Source organism: Typopeltis vanoorti, chromosome 16, assembly GCF_054136105.1.
Source record: "Typopeltis vanoorti isolate ZY-2024b chromosome 16, IOZ_Tvanoo_1.0, whole genome shotgun sequence".
Taxonomy (NCBI): Eukaryota; Metazoa; Arthropoda; class Arachnida; order Uropygi; family Thelyphonidae; genus Typopeltis; species Typopeltis vanoorti.
In genome coordinates this window covers 13,040,354-13,066,694 of record NC_143564.1, presented here as the reverse complement: position 1 = coordinate 13,066,694, position 26,341 = coordinate 13,040,354, and the positions used below count along the sequence as shown (strand labels likewise).

General features: G+C 34.9%; 1 protein-coding gene and 1 pseudogene across 4 annotated transcripts in view; both read left to right on the top strand.

The window, feature by feature from the left end:
• The window catches only part of fmt (phosphatase 6 regulatory subunit 1-like protein fmt), a 450,952-nt gene that overhangs the window by 128,450 nt on the left and 296,161 nt on the right, over window positions 1–26,341 (top strand). For all 4 annotated transcript variants that reach the window (XM_090406310.1, XM_090406311.1, XM_090406308.1 and 1 more), the window contains exons 10-11: window positions 6,369–6,521; window positions 16,297–16,425. In XM_090406310.1, coding sequence (XP_090262436.1) covers window positions 6,369–6,521; window positions 16,297–16,425 — 282 coding nt within the window. The remainder of the gene's footprint in view (window positions 1–6,368; window positions 6,522–16,296; window positions 16,426–26,341) is intronic.
• Window positions 5,406–5,511, top strand: LOC150097853 (U2 spliceosomal RNA; annotated as a pseudogene).

Sequence of the window (26,341 nt, the reverse complement as noted above, 5' to 3'; positions counted from 1 at the left end):
AAATCCTCTGTACACTCTGGTGTCCTGCACCAGGGAGAAAACATCACTATCAACAATAACATAGTCAATGAAACTTTTCTTATTCCTAGCCTCTTCTCTCCATGTGAATTTGTGCACATTTTTATGTTGGAACATGATGTTAGTAATAACCAGGCCATCTCCTGAGCAGAAATCCAAAAAGGCATTTGCCATTATTATTAGCTTTGCTCTTTTCTCCAAATTTTCCCAAAATATTTTTGTATGTCTCACAATCATTTCCTACTCTGCTGTTTAGATCCACAACAAGGACCAATTTTTCATTGTGTCAGTTGCTTTTTCTAAAGCCTCAAAAAATTCCTCCACTTCTACCTTAGTAGAACCTTCTGTGGGACCATAGGCACAAATAAGTCTCATTGTCCAGTTCCCCATTCTCATATTTGCCCACATTACTCTACTTGAGACTGACTGCCATTCAAGAAGCTTAGCTGCGTATTTTGTGTTGAATACTATGGCTACTCCTTCTTTTCCTTGATTGTCATTGCCTGAATATAACATTTTGTATTTATTGCTCAGAAAGATCTCACCAGTTTTGGTCTTTTTTGTTTCAGTCACCCCTATTATGTCGATCTGGTACTTATCTAATTCCTCAGCTAGCTCCATTTCTTTGCCATTCAGGCTTCTTACGTTGATAGTACTGATCTTTAACTCTGGTGATGTTGAGTTGGGGTTTGTTTTCAGATTTGTTCCATGTAGCTGACTTTTCGCTGTTCGCCCTGGTTCCCTGGCGAAAACAACGGGGGCCTTGTTTAACCAGGCGATGCCCCAGCCGGCATGAAATTTTGTCATGTTGTACCATCCTTTTTTATTTTGGTTCAACCAATAAGAATACAATTTGGTCGGCTAAATCCCAAATTGCCAGCCCATACTTGTTCGTTCAATATCCAAGTAGATACCCATCAGGGTGCACCACGAAAATGTGAGGATTGGACATTAGGTCAGAAGCCCTGGTCAGTTCTCTGCATTCCTTTAAAGGCTATGTGGAGGTCTCCTCTCAGTTATACAGCTTTGACCCTTAAGCACCCCACTGCTAGTTCATTTAGCAATTTTTTGAAGTAATTACTCCATACTTCAAGGATATCTTTTTCTCCAGTTTTCATATCACCTTTGTCATCTCTAATTCCTTTTACAGCACTCTTTCCTCCACTTCTGAGCTTCTTCAACAACCTCCAGAATATCTTGCCACCTTCTTGATATTTATTTTCTATGTTCTTACCAAAGTCTTCCCATGACTTAGCTAGTTTTACACACTATTTAGTTTTCTTACATTTGTCTCTGTATTCTCTAAGAGCACAAACTGACTTATTTGCCAGGAACTTTTGATATGCTTTCTTCTTTTCCTTCACTGCATCTTTAACTTCCTGTGTCCACCATGGAGTTCTGATTTGTCTATCCTTGCAGACAACCTCGCCACATGCCTCTCTGGCAGAATCAGTCAATGATTTCTTCAGAACTTGCCACTGAATCTCCAAGGTTTGATTACTGTTCCCAAACTCTTTCATTTTTTCTTCAATAATGTTTGTATATTTTAGTCTACAGTTCACATCTGAGAGCTGCTCAACTTTTATTCGTTTTAAAACTTTCTTACATGTTCTTCTTTTGAATATGAAATTCAATTTTATCCTGCTTAAGACTAAATGATGATCACTTCTAATTTCAAATCCTCTGTACACTCTAGTGTTCTGCACCAGAGAGAAAACATCGCTATCAACAATAACATAGTCAATGAGACTTTTCTTATTCCTTGCCTCTTCTCTCCATGTGAATTTGTGCTCATTTTTATGTTGGAACATGGTGTTAGTAATAACCAGTCCATGTCCTGAGCAGAGTGTTTAGTAATTACAGATTAATTACACTAGTGTAATTAAAGTCTAAAAATGCTTTGTAGTTAGCAATGTAAACAGAACAGGAAAGACACAAAGACTGCAGAAGCCCACACAAAAATGAAACTAGTTTTGTGTTAGTGTTACCACCAAAACAAGAACTGACTTCAATGAGCTACTCTGTTGTTTCTCTGAATGAATGTTATTTTACAATACAATAAGATATAATGGTATAGAACATCACTTCATAATCATCATGGAGCTATTTACATATCTGAAATTCTAATATCCCTGAAAGATGGTGGGCTCAGGTGATGAAATTCATCTCCCATCTAAAGATAATCACAAATATCCATGCCCACCTGTGGATTCAAACCTGGAGCCTGTTGGTTGGAGTGCAGATATGGTAACCACTTGGCCAACCAGGCCAGCTTTTAAACAGTTGTTTGTGATTGTTTTAGGTGGTAAATGAATTTCATCACCTAGTGGGAACACTGTTCTGTTTATTGGATGCTTGAAATGGCTTGAAAAAAATTCTGTTTGCTACTAGAGTAATTTTTTTCTTCTTCTTCTTCTTTACAGTTCAACCACAGCACTTGGTAGTGCGATTGGACTTGAACAAAATTTCAGGCTAAAACAAAGCTTGTGAATACTTAAAAGTATCAGTATATTAATTGTTAAAAGATCATATGTCCTTATGTTCTTAACATTTTTATCTCTTAATTTTATGGTAGGGTCTCAATCTAAATTATTTCATAACATTAAAATTTTTCCACTTCTCTCTCTCTCTCTCTCTCTCTGTGTGTGTGTGTGTGTGTCTGCGCTAACTTTCTCTAAGCTGTTATTTCCTAGTGTTTTTCTTTGCAAGTTGATATGCACTGTGTGCCATTATGTAGATATTGTCATTCAAATATAGGTTTTTTCCCCTCATATGCATTTACTCATACTATGCTTGCCAATGGCACTTATGACATATGGCTTTGTTGGAGGTAAATAATTTCTGATTACTTTACTAAAATATTATAGCCGGATTTCTTCGGTAGTTTCTTGTGCTTTCTCCAAAAATTCGTTTTATGCAACGAAGGAATTTATTTCTCATTTTGAAATCACTCTATGATGTAAGTAATGGTAAGAACACATACATTGCTCAAAATAATTACATTAAAATCACTCTGCATATAACATAATAGTGTCAAGTGGGTAGGTGATTAAGGAGAAAGAAATAATATGTTAATAATACTTAAATATAAAGAGCCAATAGGCCTTCATTTCAGCGATATAAACATTATTTAAATTAAGGGGATATTAAATCCCACATTTTTTTAAAACCGAATAAGAAACTCAAAGATTGGAATGTGAAACTCTCTGATTCCAATCTTTGAGTTTCTTATTCAGTTTTAAAAAAATGTGGGATTTAATATCCCCTTAATTTAAATAATGTTAATAATAGTTTCTTGAAAAGCTGAGAATTTTACTCATTGGGAAAAACAGTATGGGAAAGGCTGTTCCAAAGAATAGAGGTTAGATGAAATGAAGAATGATGAGACATGGATACAATATTTTTGGACTATGTACAGATGTACAGTGGCTGCTGTACTTTTTTGCATGATTAGAGGAAAGCCAAAAATAGCTGTATCCAGTTTATTGGAGGAATGCCCTTGAAGTACCTATTAAAGGCATACCAAAATAGCCTATGAAAAAATGATTGGAGGAAATCTGTAAGTTGGGTCATCTTTTAGGCAGATTGCCCTCTTCTGTATACAATTAATGGTTCTTGGGAGGTTTTGGGTGAATTATCCCAAATGTCAGAAGATTAAGTATTAGGGATTGAGTTTTGGAAGTAGTGTTTTGAATGAAAAAAGAATACTATTTTTTTTTTTTTTTGGAGGCCAAGAGACTATAGATGTAACATGTTTTACTTATTTTACTTGCCAGGATAAACTAGATGCAATAGTCAGCCCAGGAAGGGAAAGCTGATGTTGAAAGGATATTGAAACGTTATCAAGAGTAAGAGGGAGTGAAGTCGAATCGTTCTTGTGGGTAATAAGATAGGACTGTGTTTTAATGGCATTTAAATTTACAAAGTTGTTTTCATTCCTCTTGAGAATGGTGAGGAGCTCGGTGTTTAAGACATTGGTTATGGGAGATTGTGAAGTTTCAATTATTTCAGGAGTTACTGAAATGAACAGAACTGGTATCAGAAAAGACTTAATAAGATTTGAAGTTAGAAAGTAGACATAGAGAGTAGACTGTTCGATGAGCCACGGCATAAGAGTAGGCATTTTGGAGTGGTTTTCCATTTTGTGTCTAGAGAATGAGACAATTTGTGATAACAAAATTCTTGAATACAGCTGCAAGGTATCATTTAGCCAGTGAATTCAGGTGGTGAGCCATTGTAAGATTAGATGCCAGCCAGTCAGACAGAGGTGGCCAGATGGTTGCATGTGAACCATTCTCTGGTTAACATACTGGAACAAATTCCAACAATCAAAAATATTATCCCTTTAAGGAAACCTGTGGGCTAAAATCAATAGACAACTGATAGCTTTGATTACCTGTTCTCAGAAATAGGATTTGCTATCCCAAATCAGTTATGATCTGACTTCATATCATTTACAGGAACATTGGTATCTGCTTCCATTGTGTACAGAAGGCTTCACAAAAATAGTCTGTATGCTAGGCAAACAGTCTGCATGTCCCTATTCCCATGCTACAGGAGAGAACATTTGAAAATGGGCCATGCTCTACATCAACTGAACCCAATTCCAATGGGGGATCGGCATTGTTTACAGAGGAGTCTCTCTCTCTCTCTCTCACACACACACACACACCAGGCTAGTTTAAATATATTCAATTAAATTTTAATTATGAAATTAGTATTGTCTTAATGATGATGTTAGTGTCTTTGGAAGGGAAGTTGTTTAGCATTATGAAGAGTTGGGTTATTTTCATTCTAGATGTCTTCAGTTTGCAATAATCATCGCTACATATATTACATGGACTTTAATTATGTCCTTACTGTATTTAATAGCAATAAAGCTACTTGTTTTTCTTGCATTTGTAGATCGTATCTGTTGGGGAGTGAAAGATATTGTTAAACATTTGTCTACCAAAAGAATAGATGTAGTGTGCAGAGCTCTGTTTATGCCTACAAATAGAAATGCATAGTTCTGTGTTTTATGGCAAGCACATTCATGATGCTAAATAAAATATTTCCTAATTTCTGGATTTGTTGTTTATTTGATTTTTTTTAATATAAATGTTAATAAAATTCATGTTTGATATGAACTTTGTTACATTTTTGTTTTTAATTATTTGTACTAAGGACACGTATTGTTTTGTTAAACTTTTGTTTCAGTTTAGTGTTGTGTGTGTGTGTGTCTCTCTCCCTGATGGAGACAGCTGATCCTAGGTTGTGTAACTCGAAGCAAAGGTGGAATAAGCTACAAGCATTTTGCTGCATCCAAGAAGCAGTTAATATTTTTGGGGATGGTGAGGGCTGTGTTAGATATTAAACTAATGATGGCAAGATCAGGTACCATACTTTTTGCTTCTCAACCTTTTGGCTAAGATAAGAGTGTAGTATCTATTTTTATCAGCTTAATATCTGATATGGGCCAGAAGATAATTAGGAATTTTTACATTATTTCATTGATCAGTGCAGTGGATAATAAGAAATGAAATACTACCTTAATGGTGTTTAGTTTCTTCAATTTTTTGTTTTTAGATTATGATAATAAACTGGTTATTGTATGTGTGTTCTACAACAAAACAGCATTTAAAACATTTTTAATTATCCTATTGAGAGTATGGTTTTACATGCTGTCGAGCATTGTAATTTATCTATGCCTTTAAGTTGCTTAGCTGTAATTCCAGCCAGTCCCATTCCTAATATGTTAAGTTATATGAATATGGAAAATATCTATTTTTCAAACTTGGCAGTTTGTTGAGTAGTTATTATTTACTCAAGAATATCTGTATTTCTTGGTCAAATAAATCATATACACCTGCACTAAGAAACCTGAACTTTTAATAACAACAGCATTTTCTACATTTACTGTAAGTTTGGAGAGAACATTCACAACTTGCTTTGTGGCAACTTACGTATTGCTAGATCTGGAAATTACAGATCACAAAAAATGGTCTTTAAAAATTTAGTGACTGGTTGGGAGAGCTGCAAAGTAGCAAAATTAGTAGCACAATACAGTTAACTGTAGGAAATTTATCTTGGCCTACATGTCATGGAGCATGAAGAGATTTAGCAAGTAGTAAAACCCATTTGCTCTACCATTTAATCAGATGACGGTTTGCTTCTTGGTCAGTTGGTTGATCAATTGGGTTACAGATTTTTTGACTGAGGTTTTTTAAATTACAATAATCGATACATCCTGACTGCTCAAAGTTGCTAAAGAGCAGGTAATTCATTAGCCATATCTTGTTATATTTGTATGTCTACTGTAATTTAATAACATCTGAATCGCAGAATTTTTTTTGTTTTTTTTCCTATAGAAACCACCTGTTGTTACAACCGTTGATGTACTTGATCCTCCATTAGGCTGCACTCGTTTAGAAGTTGCTCATCTTTTAGCTGCTTTACTTTCCACAAATACGCATGCTATTAATGAACAGTTAACACGACTTGGGACAGTTTCTGTACTCATGGTAGGTGTCTGAATTTTCCCCTCCTTTATTTCTTAAACTTATTTTGTATTAGTTTTTATATCATATAATATAAATGCTTCAAAATGATATGAAATTATTGCCATCATATTCCTCAGATGTACCCTCAAGGAGTGTGCAGGATATTATGATAGTACCACAAAAAGGTTTGTCATTATTAACTCTAATATTGTCAGTTCTCATATTTCAGTCTTGTAATTCACTTTATCAATCTACTCCAGACTTTCTGCAGACCTCTATTGAATTTATTTTAGAGTATAATATTATCTGTAGAAAGTAAAATCCGATCTGAATATCTCTAATTTTGATATCAGGTATAATGCCACTTCATAATGTGATATATAGATATGATAGCCATATGTCCTTTATTTCACTGCTCTGTCCTTTAGATTTTTTTTCCCCTAAAATGGCCATTTTGTTCTCTATTTTGTGAATTGAAATAGTAAATTAAATATTGGTGCACAGCACACAGCCCATAGAAACTTGGAACTGTCATTTCACCAGCACTTGCTAGAGGCGTGGCATATATGGCTGCGTCATTGATGTGCATGTATACATGTTGTAAAATTATGTCACCAGTGAAAAGATTGAAGAATGACAAGTCCTGCCAATGTAGATGGGTTGAAATTTTTAAATATTTCACAGATAAACACGTATCTTTTTAAAACATTTTAAAAATCTTCGAATTTTGCTTGTTTACCTGGATCTAATGCCCCATTGAATGAGTATTTTCATTAGTGAACAATATGTGGACCAATGAAAAAACTCACTTAAAAATTGAAGCATTGAAGGCATGCATTTATACCAAACGCAACTTTGACATGAATTGTGTACAATTTTATGAATTTTTAAAACGCAAACCTGATTTATTAGAAGTTCATTCTTGTGAAAAGTATCAAAATTAAATTTTTTTTTAAGTAATAATATGATTGTTTAAAATGCTATGTATATGCTTTTATTTTATAATAAATGTTATAACATTTTTTAGTGAAACAAATAAACGCAACCTGCTTTTTTTTTAAGTAACAATTTCTGATTTGTCCTTTATTTTCTCCAAAAAAAATATGATCACACACATGAATAAGAGAGGATAATGTACATCCTTGTCTCATACCTAATTTAGCAACTTCACTTCATTCAATTCTAACTGCTGATTTATTAAAGTATTGACTCAATATAATATTCCTTTTTCATATAAAATGGAAGTGTTTTTAACATCTTTTATCTCGGTGCTTTTACATTATGTCTTTTATATACTAAGTAAAATATATACTAAGTTAAATAAAGATCTGTGTTCTATTCTCGTGATTTATTAACAATGTAATATGATCCTGATACCTTTATTTGGCCTAATCCAGCATTTCTTCTCCAAGTTCCCACTTCCACAACTTTTCTTACCCTCTTCTCACATATACTTGCATAAATTTTACCCAGAATACCCATTACTTAAATTTCTGTAATTGTTGCATTCAGTTCTGTATCCCATTTATTTAGTTTTTATTTCCCTTTAGAGCTCTCAAGGCACCCATCTTTTAGATGGATACTTTGAAAGTTCCATCTAATTAACTTGAATTTGTCTTTCTGACCAGGACTTTTGGATTATGCAGTGCAGCAAGTGTAGCTTTTATGCCTCCATATCTAAGGCATTTCTGGTCAAATATCTCTTTTACTGTATGCCCACAGATATGAGACCCTTCAACACTTCTGCACATGTCAGAAGAAGGAGAATCAATTCCGATAATAGGGTAATCAATCCATCTTGTGGGATGAATTGTTTATTATTACATGTCGGAAAATTAACTTTTCTTTTATGAACATTGTAGTTTTTAAAGTGGTAACGATTTTGCTTGTATAACAGTTAGAAAATTTTACGTATAAAGTACGTGGTTTTGCGTGTTGATGACAAATTTGTATATTGCCTTATTTCTTTCTCCACTTCAACATGAATTGACTTTTCTTGGCAAGTTGCCAAACTAGGCTCTCGTATCTGTGGTCGGACAGTATATAGATCCTACCCATGAAAGATTTTGTAAACCTATAGTGTGTTCATATACCATAAGTGACTGTGGATTTTTTTTTTTCTATTTTTATTAATTATTTTTGCAATTTTTTTACATAGTCTGGACACTTCGTGTCTAGAGACCAAGCATGGGACTTTTTTGGCCAATTCATGCCACCAAGAAGTGAGGTGGTGGGCTCACACTGAACAATGAAATTCATCTCTCACCTAAAGACCATTGCTAACATCCATGCCCATAGTGGGATTCGAACCTGCAGCATGCTGGTTGGAGAGTAATTACACTAATTGCTGCTAACCACTTGGCCAACCAAATTGGCACTCCAATTGCCTTTCCACATTCCAAGTTTTTTGATGGTGGCTTCTGCCTCTTCTGTTGAAGGGTCCTCCTGATTGCTTTATAATAGTTTCTGCTACTCTTATATCACTTCTTGTTTTATTTAGCAATCATTTCAATTATTTGAGACATCTAGAATATCTTTCTAACGTTTTTATGTCACCTTTATCATCTCTAATTCCTTTTACATTACTCTTCCCATTTCGAAGCATTTTCAGTGGCATTCAGAATTATCAAGTGAAACATGGCATGCACATCTATACACACACATATATACATAACTTTGTGTTCTTCCAGTTTGGACCCATCAAATTTGTGCAAAGATGTCTACGTGTCATTTGCCTTAGTAACTCATAACGATGGGGATTGGCAAGATGTAGCTCATAAGCCACATGCAGCTCTTTGAACATGTGATGATAGCTTTTTAACTTTTAGCCTACATGAATAACAAGCACATGCTGCAAGCAGTTTGAGGGAAGATTGGATTTGTATAAGAGGGGATGGCCTACACCAGAGTGCATTTGCTATCAGAAGTCTAGAAAAACTAATAACTGGTATGAAACCTAACACAGAGAATCATGAAAACTAAATTATAAAGGGAGGTAGATGGCGTTGGTAGTAGATGATTAAGGTAATTGTGGTTGGTGGAGACAGACAGTTGTAGGGTATGAGGGTGGTCTGAAAAGTTCTCAGCCTAACGATTAAAAAACAAATTTATCATTTCAAAATTATTTTTATTTTTCAACATAATTTCGCTTAAGGCTAATACATTTATTCCAGTGATGCTCTAGTGCATTATCCTGTCCCTGTAGTGGTTCTCAGTAAGATCTGAAAAATACCCCCCTACAGCTGCAATCAAATCTTGATTCAAAGAAAAACGCTGACCAGCGAGGAAGATTTTTGGTTTTGGTGAGAGATAGAAGTCAGCGGGAGCCAAATCTGGGGAATAGGGTGAATGTTCCAACAATTCATAGTGCAGATCTCTTAATTTTCCCATTGCCAAAACACGTTTGTTGTCAGGTGCATTTTTCTGATGAAAGATGATATTTTTCTTCTGCAAACCAGGTCTTTTCTCACAAATTTTTTCGTCTAGTCTGTTTAAAAGATCGGAATAACATTCCCGGTTATTGCTTTACCCTTTTTCAAGATAATTAATAAACAAAATGCCTTTAGCATCCCATAACACCGATGCTATGACCTTTCCTGCTGACGGAACTGACTTTACGCTGAACAACCGGCTTCTGTCCACTGTTTTTGACTGCTGTTTGGATTCTGGTGTGTAATGGTGAATCCAAGTCTCATCCATAGTAATAAATCGATGCACAAAATCAGTTTTATTCTTGTTAAAATGCTCCAAGCACTCCTCAGAGATATTCATGCGAGTGTTTTTGATCTGCTGTGAGCAAGCACAGCACCCATCTTGTGCCAAAGCTTTTTCAATTACTATTCTTCATGCAAAATATATTCTACACGTTCTTTTGAAATGCCTATAGTGTCAGCAATTTCATGCATTTTGACTCGCCGGTCATGCAATACCATACCGTGCACTTGATCAATGATTTCTGGTGTTGTTGCACTTTTTCGGACATCCTTCACGTGGATGATCATCAAGGCTGGTTGGCCATGTTTAAACCTGGCAGCCCATTTCTTAATTGTGGAAAATGAAGGAGAAGAGTGCCCATAAACTTCTATGAACCTCAAATGAATTTCTTTTGGCATTAAACCTTCTTTTACAAAGAATTTTATAACCGCATGATACTCAATTTTATCCATTTCAAAGGATACAGACAGCACTTTTGCTTTAGAGCTGTATAAAACAAACTACTTGATAGAATGACTTGCAATTTCACATGGATGCTTATGACAGGTGTACCAACTTAGAAAAAAAAATCTTGCCAATGGTGTTACCATCTATGGTCGAGGCCAAGAACTTTTCAGACCGCCATTGTAGCTGCCCTCCCTCAATGAGTCTTTGGACTCCCTGGAGATGTTACGTAATAATAAATTCACAATACTGGAATCTTGAAAGAGCTAGTGGCAGCATGCAATATGAACCCCCCCCCCCCCCAACTGTTGTTGGAGGATTTTTTTAAATCTTTCTTCATATTTTATTCTCATTATTTTGCTCAATATTTAGTCTATATTCTCTTATCTTTACCTCTTGATTATTCTTAATTATACTAAAACTTTGTCTTCAATCTTAATTCTCTTAACTTCAATAAATCTCTTGGCCGATCTATACTTACAAGAACGATGCTAGTGGTTTGTGGGACAAAGGAATTACTAATGGCGGACACCTATTCCTTTGTCTCACACTGTTCTAATTCCTTTTTCAGATTCAGGGAAAATTTATTTTTCACTGCGCCACCCCGAATCTTAGATTAACAGATAGTGTAGAATCGAGGAACCAGAACACAGTTTAGCTTACAATCTTACGTTACTAAGAGTTACGTTTGCAATCGTAGCCTCTCTATTTAATCTCCCGCTGTGGTCCATAATTTATGAGCAAGTGCAACAGAGAAGAAAATCATGCAAGTCATCAGTTAAACAAAAAGAACAAAACATTTAATTCAATTGAAACATCGTACATACTATGAATTCACTCTTAATATTTAATCTGCAATTGCTAATGAATGAGCACTAATTTACTTAGATTCTCAATATCTATCTTAGCATGCATGACAAAGAACTTCAGTTAATGCTTACAATTTTCACTTGAAAATTCACACTTATTCAATAATACTAAGGACAATTATTAGCTGAATTACTAAACTAGCTTCATGTGCTCTTATACAATTTCTTCTCACAAAATTCTCATAACCTTTTCTATCATTAAAAGACAATTTTAAGGCACCACGTGCTCTTAATTGATTTACTTAAAAAATACTCAAAATTCTCATTATTACTTTATCATTCAAAGAAAACTTTCTCTAAAGTCCTTCCTAAAGTTTACATACATTCTTCTAATACACATATATACATAATAAAGCATGGAGTGTACGTTACCAATTGCTGGGGAATTATCTGGCCACTTTACATATCTCGTCTGAACAATTACTTTCGACACCACGTTCCTTCTGCTTTCTCTGAGGTATTCGTCAAGGTTTCAATCTGCACTTACTTCTGCCGCCGAAAATAGGTAGACGTTGTTCCTTGGTGAACTCGTTCAACATCATAACGACATCTCCGTAAGCATAGATGAATACCTTCTGCTGGGCTGGTCGCCAGCCAGTAATTTGTTGGGAAATCTACGGCAAAGTTCCTCCGTCCTTGTCTCGAATCCGCAAGGAACGAGTGGACGCCACGAGGAGGCTACATACACATCAGCAAGACTGCCCGAAAACTCCGGAGCGCAACTCCACACAAGAGTAAGAGTAAAAACTCTGCCTAAAGAACCAGAAGCACAAGAGAGCTTCCTCGGCGCTGCACGACTTTTTAAATCGCGTGCCCTACGTTCACTCCATGTCATCGATTACTCCTCCCATTTTCTCAGCGTCACCTCACATCACCCAGTACTGCGCACCACACACGGAAATCTTAGCCTACTCTTCTGCACGTATGAGTTGGGGGGGGGGGGAATTAATTACTTACTAAAGGGTGCACCTGTACTCTTTGATGCACGTGTTTCGATTCCGGCCATTTCTATTTAATCGGATTCTCTTTTACCCAGCAATTTATAAGTACTTACACTTAAGCAGTTTAGCAATTCTCAATACTTTATAATATCACATATTAAATGAAGGATTCTCAGCTTAGTAACATTTTAGTGAAATGTTTACAAGAGTCTAGTACATTCTGGTACATCAATAATTGATTCAAAATTGCAAGCCCATGCTAAGTCTGAAGGAAACAAAAATTAATTTAATTTTTGATTAATTCAGAACTTAACAATTTCATATTGTTTCATGCGATGGCTTTTGACTTTTTGAAATTGTTATTTTGCTGCAGGTTCAGAAATGTTATAAAGGAGAGATCTCAGTGCATGCTTTTATATTTAAATGAGTTTTTCATGTAGAGTATTCGTTGGCTTTGTTTTGGTAAATGCCATGTGAGTACAGACTTGCTCTTGTAAGTGTTAAATTTGTCTATTTGTAAATCCAGGAGGATTTGACCAAATGCAACTTTGCTTGAATTTTACAAAGATAGTCAGAGAAGGCTAAGCCTTAAGCTCTTATACTAGTTGAAATTCCCATTTAGCAAATTGTTGTGCTTTGACTTGGATGGTGATCCCTGAGGAGGATCATCACTTATTAGCCTTATATTGACAGTTATTCATTCATTCATCTTATATTCAACTTCATTAAACACAAACACAAGAACAGATTACTTAAGATATTAAATTACCAATATTTTGCAAGATGTATACATAAACATGGCCATCATCTAGTCCAGTAGTATTGGCATAATTTAAACACTAACCCATAGAATTCAGCTATTTGTTCTGATGCCTCAACTAGCAGACCACTTTGGAACACCTCTTCACACGTATTATTTTAATGGCTAATATAGCCCATTTTCGTTTAGGAGCGCCCCCCCCCCCTTTTTTTTTCAATGTCATTGGCTCTTTACCCAAATCTTACTGCATTACTGAAGTGTTATAAAACTAATATGTGAAGAATAATATATGAGGAAAATTTGGACATACCTTTTTTGGATATTGTTTCCTGTCTCCTTGTCCTGGCAGATGTGCATTCATCTGCTGTTAAGCTGTTAAAGGAAGAGGAGAGGTTTGGGAAAGCGGCGGTAATGTGGGGGAATTATTTGAAAAAAGCTGGGTTTTTTATATGTATAATATTATTATTAAGGGTGGGTTGAGAGTGTTTGGGAGGAGAGGTGAGAGAAGGATCTGAAAATAGAAATTGTTTTTTTGGGGAAGAAGAGGGATTTATGAGAAAAAGTCAGGATTGGGAGCTGTTTTGACAGGTGTCGTCTTTGGAACTCATAGGGGAAGTGGAGGCTGTGTTATGCTGGCTAGGTGTTTCTGTCTTTGGTGTGCTTGTGTTGTCTCCTATTGGTTGGAGTCGTGACCTAATTTTTATGTTATGGCGCTTCCAACTCTTGGAGATTATGTAGGGTCGGTGGATGTTCATTGGGTTTTCGTCACAATTTATCACTATTGTTTCCGATATTCTAAGCATTGTTTCATTGTCTTGTATGTCTAATATTATGGCCTTGTCAATTTGTGGGGTACGTTTTTGTTCAAGGGCATGGACTGCTATTTCAGTTTTTCCTGTACTTTGTATCTTGTTTTTCTTTTTGTTGTTACATTTTTTATTGTTTAAATGTTCTGGAATAGGGATGTTACACAGACGTGTTCTTGTAGTCTTGCTCATTAAAATCTGATAGTAGAACCTGTGTTGGTGACATCACAGTCTTTTTGGCAGGGAAATTTGTAAACAACATTGTGGTGTTCTAATATTTCTTTGTGTGTGTGTGTGTGTGTGAGATGTTGTAGGTTTTAGAGGTGTTGCCAATTTTTGGTTTGTGGTGAACACCTGCTTATAGTAAGTGTGTTTGAAAAACATTTACAAATTTCCCTGCAAAAAAAAGACTGTGATGTCACCTACACAGGTTCTACTATCAGGTCTTTATGGGCAAGACTACAAGAACACTTCCGTGACTGTAACATCCCTATTCCAAAACATTTAAACAATAAAAAACAGGATACAAAGTACAGGAAAAACTGAAATAGCAGTCCATGCCCTTGAGCAAAAACATACCCTGCAAATCAAAGCCATAATATTAGACATACAAGACGATGCTTAGAATATCGGAAATGATTGCCATAAAATGTGACGAAAACTCAATAAACATCCTCTGACCCTACATACTCTCCGAGAGTTGGAAGCTCCATAACATAAGTTAGGTCATAACTCCGACCAATAGGAGACAACACAAATACACCAAAGACAGAAACACCTAGCCGACATGACAAAGCCTCCACTGCCCCCACGAGTTCCAAAGACGACGCCTATTGAAATGGCTCACACCCTGCTACTCCCACCCCTGACTTTTTCCCATAAATCCCTCCTCTTCTCCCCAAAAAAACAATTCCTATCTTCAGATCCTTCTCTCACCCCCTCCAAAATGCTCTCTACCCACCCTTAATAATAATAATATTATACATATAAAAAAACCTTTTTTTTTTTTTTTTTCAAATAATTCCCCCACATTACTTTACCCCCACTTTCTCCCAAAAAAACCCTTCCTTTAACAGCAGATGAATGCACATTGCTGGGACAAGGAGACAGGAAAGACCATCCAAAAAAGTATGTCCAAATTTTTCTCTTATATTATTCTTCATATATTAGTTTTATAACACTTCAGTAATGCCTTAAGATTTGGGTAAAGAGCCAAAAAAAAAAAAAAAAAAGGGGGACACTCCTAAACAAAATAGGCTATATTAGCCATTAAGTCAGGGATGACCATCAAAGAGTGTCACTTAGGGATTAGTAATAATGCCTAAGAGAAACTTTAGAGTCAGCAGCAGCAGTGAAGCTCTTCACTAACCTCAACAAGTATGCTTGCATGAATTTTCCAAAAATTTGGGAGCCAGTCATTTTAAGACTAACCAAACAACTGCAAACCAATTCCTTTTATGCAAACATTAGAGCATAAAGAAATAGAATTCTTTCTTTGTTGGATTTTTTTTTTTTTTTTTTTAAATTATTTAAAGGCTTATTTTTTTTAAAGCAAATTATCAACTGCAGAGTATAGCCCTAATAAACATGATTAATATGATGTTTAATTATGATCTAAACACCCACTAAACTGAGTTATGGTGGGTGTTTAGCTTGAAATCGTCTTAGTAATTCATACAATATTTTGATTTTTGGTTTGTGGTAATGTTGTTTTGGAACTACGTAATTTCATGCCATCTTACCTGTGTCTTTTTCTCCCCTTGGATGAACTGAACTGACTATAATTTAACCATATGGGTTAAATGCCACTATATAGATGGTTACAAAATCAAATGAGATTACAATTAAAGATAAAACCAATATTAGAATTATTTGAAATTCAAAAAGTAACAAGCTTTAGATAAATAAAATGATTGAATGAAACAGCATTATATTTAAAGAGGGGGGAGCACGCTATTGCCTCCCATTGCCGTTTATGAGGATGACTCTCCCAACCATCTATTTGTTACCTGCCAAAATTGTCATTTTGGCAGGTAACAAATAGATGGTTGGGAGAGTCATGGTGGGTTGAATGGTAGATGTTGCTTCCTTGGCCAGGTTTTTTTAAAAAAAGCCTATATATTATATATTTCATTTATTACTGTATTGATATAAATTATACACCATATATTATAATTAATTGGGTGTTAGTTTCTTAATATATTATAAATTTCTATTCTACTTTTCTATGTAATAATTATTACTACTACTTTGATATTTCAGGACCTCTTTTTTAAGTATACTTGGAATAACTTCCTTCATACACAGATTGAGCAGATGTTAGGACGCATAATTTCCAATGTACCTACCTTTGATGAAGAGGGCAATAAAATGCATCCATTGCTAGATCAGGTAATAATAAGATTTTCTTTAAAGTGCAAATGCATATTAGTGCAAGATGCTATACTTATAAGTTGCTAGTTCATAATTTTCAAATTTAATATGAAAGAAAAGTTTGAAGGAAATTAGAACATAAGTAATCATTCACATTAAAAATTGAAATATAAGTTCTTTGTCAAATCGTTTTTTTTTTTAACGTGGAAAGCACTGCATTTAATAATAGAAGTTACTGAATAAAATAATTTAAATCTGAATTCTCCTATAGGCATCTGATAGCTTCATTAGAGAAAAAGATGCATTAATTAAAGTGGAACCCTAAGCACTTGCTAAATAAGACAAACAGTCTGAGTGAGCACAACAGTTAAGTGAAGCTTTATACCCATTGAAGTATTCTTCAGGACAGCACATGACTTAGTTTCTCTCTCTCTCTCCCCTCCCCAGCTTTATATATTCCTTTGTTTGTTATTTGAATTGTATAAATAGCCTTAATCACACTGAGGAATATCTCCACAAGATGTTAAACTTCTGAATAATTTTTATTACATTTCATTGAATGAAACTAGCAAAAGTATCATCAAATTCTTGATAGCTATTCTTAGAGGGTGAGTTTTCAATGGCACCACTGACATGGTGATGATTATTAGACACATATATTCACAAGAATAAAGAATAATGATAATTTTTACTATTGCAAATATTTCAGGGAAGTTAACATGCATCAGCATAATCACAGGTGAAGCTAGAACAAAGAATGTTAATCCTATTTACATAGTTGAGCCACATGACAGAATACCATCATACAGATGGTTACAAAACTATCTGGTTAGGCGTACACTAAAAACGGTGCCTAATTTATTTATATTATATATAGATCCTATTCAGAAGAAGTCGAGATACCCACAGACACATCAGTGCCGTGTATGGGGTACAGATGAACTCTGAGATTGGTTTTTTTTTTTTTTTAATTAATTTTTATTTTTATTTATTTTTGAAGAGTTGCTGATTGTAGTTTGGGAATACTTCTTAAGGAAGGCTGTTCCAGAGGACAGGTATGGACGGAATAAAAGAGGATTAATAGTAGCATGTTTGCCGTTTTTGCAGTTGCTTAGTAAAGGGGATGGTGCAACTGAAAGTGGGGAAATAATGTGTTGCTAATAAATAGTTCAAATGTTTTACTTGTTCTGTAGATTTTTTATCTATTTAATGTTTTCTTTGTTCCTATTTTTTTTTTTTTTCCATATTAAATAATTGCTGCAGTTTTTCAGATGCTCTTTACTTATGCAGATAATGTGACATTAATCATATCATCTGCATAAATAAAGAGCTGAGTTAAATGCAATTTTCCTTCTTAATGTGTGGATGATGAAAAAGAGTAAAGATAGTGTGCACAATTGTTACTGCACTGTGTTTTATATCAAACCATTTTTTTGTACCTCTAGTTCTAAATGCTAACATAAATATAGACTATGTATTGATTTGTGTAAATGTTCCATTTACTCCATAAAAACAGTAGCAGTTTCAACAGATTTTCTTTTGATATTTTGTCACATGCCATTCCAAAGGTATATGAAAAAACTCAAATACGAATCCTTGTTATATTCCCAAGATTTCTTAACTTTGTGTCTTAACATGTTCACTTTGGGGTAACAGTAGATAACTTGCTACAAACTACCCATCTGGCAAAGTGAGCAAAATTACCAGCCATTTTGTTCCTGTGTTTGGTCGGATGTGTTGCTTTCCATTACGGTTTTTTCAGTTGTAACTAATCCTGCATTTTGTGGGTAGGTGAAAAGGAATGTTCTTTTCAGAATATATTAAAAAACAATAACTAAAGAGAATGATATATTTGATTATTAATTACTGTACTTGATTTTTTAAAATATGTAAAGAATAACAAATATAAGGAGGAGAAAGAAGAGACGTGAATAAAAGTACTTTCAGTGCCATAAAATGGATTACAAATGCAATCCTATAAACTCTAGACTTTCATATTTGCATTTATGAAGGGCATGATTTAAAAAAAAAAAAAACTTATGAATAGATGGAAAGGGATTTGTTCATGAAATATAAATCTCTAACAATAAGAAACAACAACTGTATACATTGCTAGCTCAGTAAATAACTATTGGAAGGAGCTGATCACATGATTCGTATGGGTGTACCAAGGAGCAAATAATCTTGTACAATTTATTGTACAAGATGATTTGTGCTTGTTATGTGTATTTCTTTCTTTTTTTATATATTTCACTTTAATTTCTGATAACTCTTTAATTTACTAATGATTAGTGTTTTTTTTTTTTTAAGGTACAGAGACATTTGCAGTCTGTGTAATATATAACTGGCATAGAAATGGTACTACCCAATGAAATACGTCCATTACCACAGAAACTGTACTGCGTAGACTTAAGTAAAACTGTTTGTTGTACCAAACACAGTATCTAACTATAAATAATTGTCCTAACATTTGTCCAAATTTTCAGTTATATGAATTAAGTATATGTGTTGCATCTGAAATTTTCAATGTCATTAAGACAGATCACAAATGCTAACTTCAAATAACATTCTACCAAAAGAGCTGCAACTAAACATACCATATAAACTTTGTCAATGAGTCTGCACACCAGCCCGATGTGGAACCAGCACACAAACAAGTGACAATAAAATTCTACTGAAAGATTTGCAACGCAGTTGAGCCTTCCCAACGTGGAAGTGGCACACAAACGGTAATGAGAAGTCTCGTCAGTACAATAAATGTGCAAAACACTTCCTGATGTGACTGTGTTAAAGTGAAAATCTGATCCTGACAAACCCCAATTTGTATAAGAAATATTAAACTCAGTTTTTCTTCTACAATTTTTCTTTGTCTCTGCTCATATATCCTTGCTTAAATCTTACCTCTGGAATAGTTAGTAGGGAAGTACCTCTAATTCTCACGTTTGGATTTACTTTTTAATGATGGGTTGAATGAGTACTGTTCTCTTGTCATTAGTCATTCTGATCAGTACTGATTTATGCATTGTAGCTACTGTAAAAGTTTTATACTTCCATGCTTGAGCATTTCTGGCTACTTTTCTACAGTTCAATTTTCTTATTTTATTTTTTTTTAACTTAAATTTTTTACCTCCACATTACCCCATGAAAATGCCAGGCATCTATATGATTCATTGCTCTTGTGGCATCAGTTATGTAAGTCAAGAGAGAGATCCGCATGTCTGAACACATAAGACGTTGAAAAAAGAAGAGAGCATAAATCAAGTATCTGGCCATCAAGTACTCTGGCAACAAACAAAAATGTCATATATTGATAATAAGAAAATGTAAAGAATCCTCACAAATACTTAGGATCACTACACAATGCAATAAAAATCAAGACTTAATTTTACATCAAGTATGGTCTGCTTTCATCAAATATTTAACTGCCACTGACCTAGGATATGACACACGTGATAGCAATAACTAGCAGTGTTCCAACATGCATACAATAATGAATTTATCATTTGTATTCTGGTTTATCAATTATTTAACAGTTGTGAAGTTATCAAAAAACATATATGTGTAATTAATTGTTAATAGGCTTTTGTTATGTAAAAACTTTAAGTATCATTATCCTAAGTTTTTATGTTGAGTTTTAATTGTTTATTTTTAATAAACTCCTTATATTACAATGTGGTCTCAATACCGAAAACTTCCTATGAAAGTTAGTGTTGTTCAAAAAGAGTACAAATACATCATGGGGACTAGGATTCAGAGGGCAGTTGATTTCAGGCAATCTTGTGCGAGATAAAAGCCATGACTAAATTTGTAATTAATTGCTACTATAATCCAGGTAGTAAGAATCTAAAGCAGGTAGAAAACTTCACCTACTTTGGAGCAGTAATTGAGTACAACAGTGAAATTACAAAAGACATAAACAGACGAATTAGCCAAACATCCCAAACTTTTGGATGACTAAATAAAATATAGAAGTCAAGAGACATCAAACAAGTAACAAAAGTAAGAATCTATGAGACAATGGTCCTCCTAATACTTCTCTATGGAAGCAAATGCTGGAATCTCAAAAAAGCTGAAGAGAAACAATTATTAACTACTGAAATTAGTTGGCTAAGATGATTACTTGGCGTATCTCTGCTGGATAGACTAAGAAACAAAGATGTAAGGAAAACTAAAACAAGAAATAACAATAATAGACAAAATCCAAGAAAGAAGACTGCAATGGTTTGGCCATATGACCAGAATGGGAACAGAAAGATTATCAACTAAAGCCCTGTATACATGTTATACCATCATTTTTTATTTTGGTTTAACCAATAAGAATACAATTTGGTCGGCTAAATCCCAAATTGCCAGCTCATCCTCGTTCGTCCAGTATCCAAGTAGATACCCAACAGGGTGCACCACGAGAAGGTGAGGATTGGACATTAGGTCAGAAGCCCTAGTCGGTTCTCCGCATTCCTTTAAAGGCCATGTGGAGGTCTCCTCTCAGTTATACAGCTTTGACCTTTATATATATTAGGGTTACCAAGTAATTTTATAAACTTGGTTATTTTACTCCTAATCCCAAATAAGCAAACAGTTAAGTTTGTGCCTGAACGTAATTGAAGTCTAAAGGTGGTGCAACACCAGGGCAACTCATTGTAAAGGTGGGCAAAGCTATGATCACTATTCTTAGTATTTTCCATAATGTGAAGCACATCTCACTAAGAGATGTATACTGCAATACATTATGGGTGGGGTCACTACCCAGACCGGTTTCAACCTTTTTTGAGGTCACCTCAGTGAGTAGCTAGACCCTAAATACCAAGGTTTTAGTAATACAGAGCCTTATCAACTTTACCTATACAAGTTGCTACAAGGTGTTTTTATTTTGGATAAGAATCTTTGGAGGAGATATAACGACTGTTTTATCATCGAACGAATAAAAATAAAAAACTTTACAGTTCACCTCTAAAGGCTGATAGTTTGATTTAAATGGGGGTGCCTAATCGTCAAAGCTGTATAACTGAGAGGAGACTTCCACATAGCCTTTAAAGGTTGGGGAGAACTGACCAGGGCATCTGCCCTAATGTCCAGTCCTCACTTTCTTGTAGTGAACCCTGTTAGGTATATACCTGGATACTGAACGAATGAGGATAGGCTGGCAATTTGGGATTTATTCGACCAAATTGTATTCTATTTGGCTTAAACCAAAATAAAAAATGATGGTAGAACATGACAGAATTTCATGCCAGCTAGGGCATCGCTCGGTTAAACAAGACCTCTGTTGTTTTCACCAGGGCAAACAGCGAAAAGTCAGCTACTGGAACAAATCTTAAAACACACTCCAACTCAACATCACTAGAGTTCAAGATCAGTAATATCAACATAAGAAGCCTGAATGGCAAAGAAATGGAGCTAGCTGAGGAATTAGATAAGTACCAGATCAACATAATAGAGGTGACTGAAACAAAATAGGCAAAAACTGGCGAGATCTTTCTGAGTAATAAATACAAAATGTTACATTCACACAATGACAATCAAGGAAAAGGAGTAGGAATAGTATCCAACACTAAATACGAAGCTAATCTTGAATGGCAAGTAGTCTCAGGTAGAATGATGTGGGTAAATATTAGAATGGGGAACTGGACAATGAGACTTATTTGTGCCTATGGTCCCACAGAAGGTTCTACTAAGGTAGAAGTGGAGAAATTTTTGGTCCTTGTTGGGGGATCTAAATAGCAGAGTAGGAAATGATTGTCAGACATACAAAAATATTTTGGGAAAATTTGGAGAAAAGAGCAAATCTACTAATAATGGCAAATACCTGTTGGATTTCTGCTCACGACATACGCTGGTTATTAATAACAGCACAATGTTCCAACATAAAAATGTGCACAAATTCACATGGAGAGAAGAGCCAAGGAATAAGAAAAATCCCATTGACTATGTTATTGTTGATAGTGATGTTTTCTCCATGGTGCAGGACACCAGAGTGTACAGAGGGTTTGAAATTAGAAGTGATCACCATTTAGGCTTGAGCAGGATAAAATTGAATTTAATATTGAATAGAAGAACATATAAGAAATGAACTGTAGACTAAAACACACAAACATTATTCAAGAAAAAATGAAAGCGTTTGAGAGCAGGAACCAAACCTTGGAGATTCAGTGGCAAGCCTTGAAGAAAACACTGATTCAGCCAGAGAGGCATGTTATGAGGTTGTCTGCAAGGATAGAAAAATCAGAACTCCATGTTGGACACAAGAAGTTAAAGAGTCAGTGAAAGAAAAGAAGAAAGCATATCCAAAATTCCTGCAAATATTCAGCTTGTGCTCTAGGGAATACAGAGACAAACATAAGAAAGCTAAACACGTAAAACTAGCTAAACAAAAGCCATGAGAAGACTTTGGTAAGAATATAGAAAATAAATATCAAGAAGATGGCACGATATTCTGGAGGTTGTTGAAACTCAGAAATTTAAGAAAGAGTGCTGTAAAAGGAATTAGACATGATAAACGTGACATGAAACTGTTGAAAAAGATATCCTTGAAGTATGGAGTAAATACTTCAAAACAATTGCTAAATGAAACAAGCTGTGACAGCACAGTGGTAAAAAAATACATGCAGTCAGGAATACATACCCATACTCGAAGCAGAAAAGCCATCAAAAACTTGAAATGTGGAAAGGCAGCAGGAGTTGATCAGAAATGCTCAAGTAATGAGGTATAAAAGTCTTACAGTGGCTGCACTATATAGTTCAGAAGGCCTGGACAGAGTTACGAATTCCAGATGATTGGAGTAAAGCTCTCATAGCAGCCATATATAAAAAGGGAAATGATACCGAATGTGAAAATTAGAGACGCTACTGAGTGTTTCTGGTAAGATTTATGCAAGTATACTTGAGAAACGGTTGAGAAGGATTTTGGAAGAAAAGCTTGGTGAAGAACAAGCTGGATTCAGGCCAAACAGAGGCTGTCAGGATCAGTTCTTCACTTTACGACAAATAGTTGACAAATCATAGGAATGTAATAAAGATCTGTATTTATGTTTTGTAGATCTGAAAAAGGCATGTGACAAGGTTCCATGAGTGAGAAGCTTTTCAAAATGCTACAGTTGTATGGTGTCAATGGATCATTATATCAAAAAATACTTAGTCTTTATTTGAGTTGTAAGTCAGCAGTTAGAATTGAAGGAAATACAGGAAGATAGTTTAATGATATCAAAATTGGAGATGTTAATGTCAGCTCTTTGCATTATGCAGACATGTTATACTTCTAAATAAATCTGCTACAAGTTTGCAAATTTCCCGAACTAAATTGAATAACTGTTGTAATAGATACGGTATGAAGGTCAGCAATAACAAGACAATTACAATCATTAGAAGCATTGAAAATATCAACTGCAAAGTGAATGGAGAACCTATAGAACAAGCAAAACATTCAGCTACTTGGGCATGATTTTTAGTGAAGATGATAGAATTAAATATGGAAATAGACAGCGGAATCAACAAAGCTGGTATGGTAGGAAGTCAACTGAATAAATTTATATGGAATAAGAGAGAAATTAGTCAAAACACTAAACACAGATGGCATCAATGGCAATATCATATTATAAATGAGGATATTAGGAAAGAACTTGATATTGTTAGCATTCAGGAATGCTAACAGCAGAGCTAATCTCAGGTGGTATGGTGACTTAAACAGAATGGGAGAGGAAAGATTAGTAAAACAAATGTTCTCTGCCAGGTTGTCAGGAAAAAGACTGAGAGGAAGACCAAGATATAGGTGGATTGATATACAGTAAAAAGTGCCTTAGAAGGTAGAAATATAAGAACTGACAAAGTTGGAGTCTAGACAGGTAACACATTGATTTGCAGGAAAATTGTAGATAGGAAGTTAGTAATGATGTAAATTTTTCATGTAGTACTATCATATCCTGTACACCCCTTACATGGGTACAAGACAGGAATTTGATGATGGTGATGATAAAGTAAACGTTTTCTATGTGTTTTTCTTTTCAGTAATGTTATCCTGTTCAAATCCCTGTATACTGTTGTATCTTGAACTAGTGTGAAATTGTTGCAATTGAAAAATATTTAAGATGGATTAATTGCAGATATTTCATTTCACTTATTGTAGATCATGGTCAGTGTAATACATTAGAAATCGAAAAATCAAACAACAATTGAAAGTATATGGAGGATGGACTATCTCCTTATATGCAGGCGCAAGACAGCCAGTTAACACTAGCCCTAGGATCCTTTGGAATAACACCAAATTACCACATAGATGTTCTCATAAATATGAGCGTTTCTTTAAAGAAAGTTCCAAAGTACTTTGGCATTACACAAAACTTAATAATGGATTCTCCATGCCTAACATCTGGAAAATTATTATTAAGAACTATACTGTTTAATTAACATCATCATCTAATTCCTGACATATACACTTTTGATATGCTTTCTTCTTTTCCTTCACTGCCTCTTTAACTTTCTGTGTCCACCATGGAGTTCTGATTTTTCTATCCTTGCAGACAACCTCACAACACACCTCTCTGGCTGAATTAATCAGTGTTTTCTTCAGTGCTTGCCACTGAATCTCCAAGGCTTGGTTCTTCTTCTCAAACTCTTTCATTTTTTCTTGAATATTGTTCGTGTATTTTAGTCTACAGTTCACATCTGAGAGCTGCTCAACTTTTATTTGCTATAAAACTTTCTTACATGTTATTCTTTTCAATATGAAATGCAGTTTTATCCTGCTCAAGCCTAAATGGCGATCACTTCTAATTTCAAACCCTCTGTACACTCTGGTGTTCTGCACCATGGAGATAACATCACTATCAACAATAACATAGTCAATGAGACTTTTCTTATTCCTTGCCTCTTCTCTCCATGTGAATTTGTGCACATTTTTATGTTGGAACATGGTGTTAGTAATAACCAGTCCATGTCCTGAAATCCAACAGGTATTTGCCATTATTATTAGCTTTGCTCTTTTCTCCAAATTTTCCCAAAATATTTTTGTATGTCTGACGATCATTTCCTACTCTGCTATTTAGATCCCCCAACAAGGACCACCTTTTCCTTTTTCGTTGTGTCAGTTGCTTTCTCTAAAATCTCAAAAAATTCCTCCACTTCTACTTTAGTAGAACCTTCTGTGGGACCATAGGCACAAATAAGTTTCATTGTCCAGTTCCCCATTCTCATATTTGCTCACATCACTCTACTTGAGACTGCCTGCCATTCAAAAAGATTAGCCTCATATATATATATATATATATATATATATATATATATATACTTAGCCTTGCTGGATTAGCTGTTTTGCCAGACCAACAGAGGTCACATAATAATAATTCACCAGTACACCTCTGACCCACCAATTTTACCTCTCTCATATCTCTAGAACATCACAGTTCTTCTTCTGCAGCTTTTCCAACTTAAGTAGGGAAAAGTCGCTGTTTATAGTAAGTCTCCTCCACAACCTCCTGTCTTGGGCTGTAGCCACATTCACATCTAAAACATCACGCACTACTAGAACTTAAATATTAAATGTGAATTATGTGATTGACTGAATTGCATTAGTACATTGGTTCCCAAATATTTTCAGTTCACGACGCCCTTAATGTATCAGGATTTTTCCATGGTGCACGAAGTCAGAACATAGTCTTACCTAACAGTTGCAGTGTGCAGTTGGTGTGGTTATTTCAGTGAAATTATTAGAATATTTCGTGGCACACAGTTTTATTATAGGATATAAGATACAGTGTAAGTGGATATCGACTTTTGGCCATATCCACTTACACTGTATCGCTACCACTGGAAACCAGAAACCATTCCTTGCTTAGAAGCCCTAGGGTTTGCTTGCATTCAACCAGTGGTGGGCGGTGAAAATTTTAAGTTGGGCTGCATATACAAAATATGAAAAATATTTCATTTTTTCCTAATCAATAAC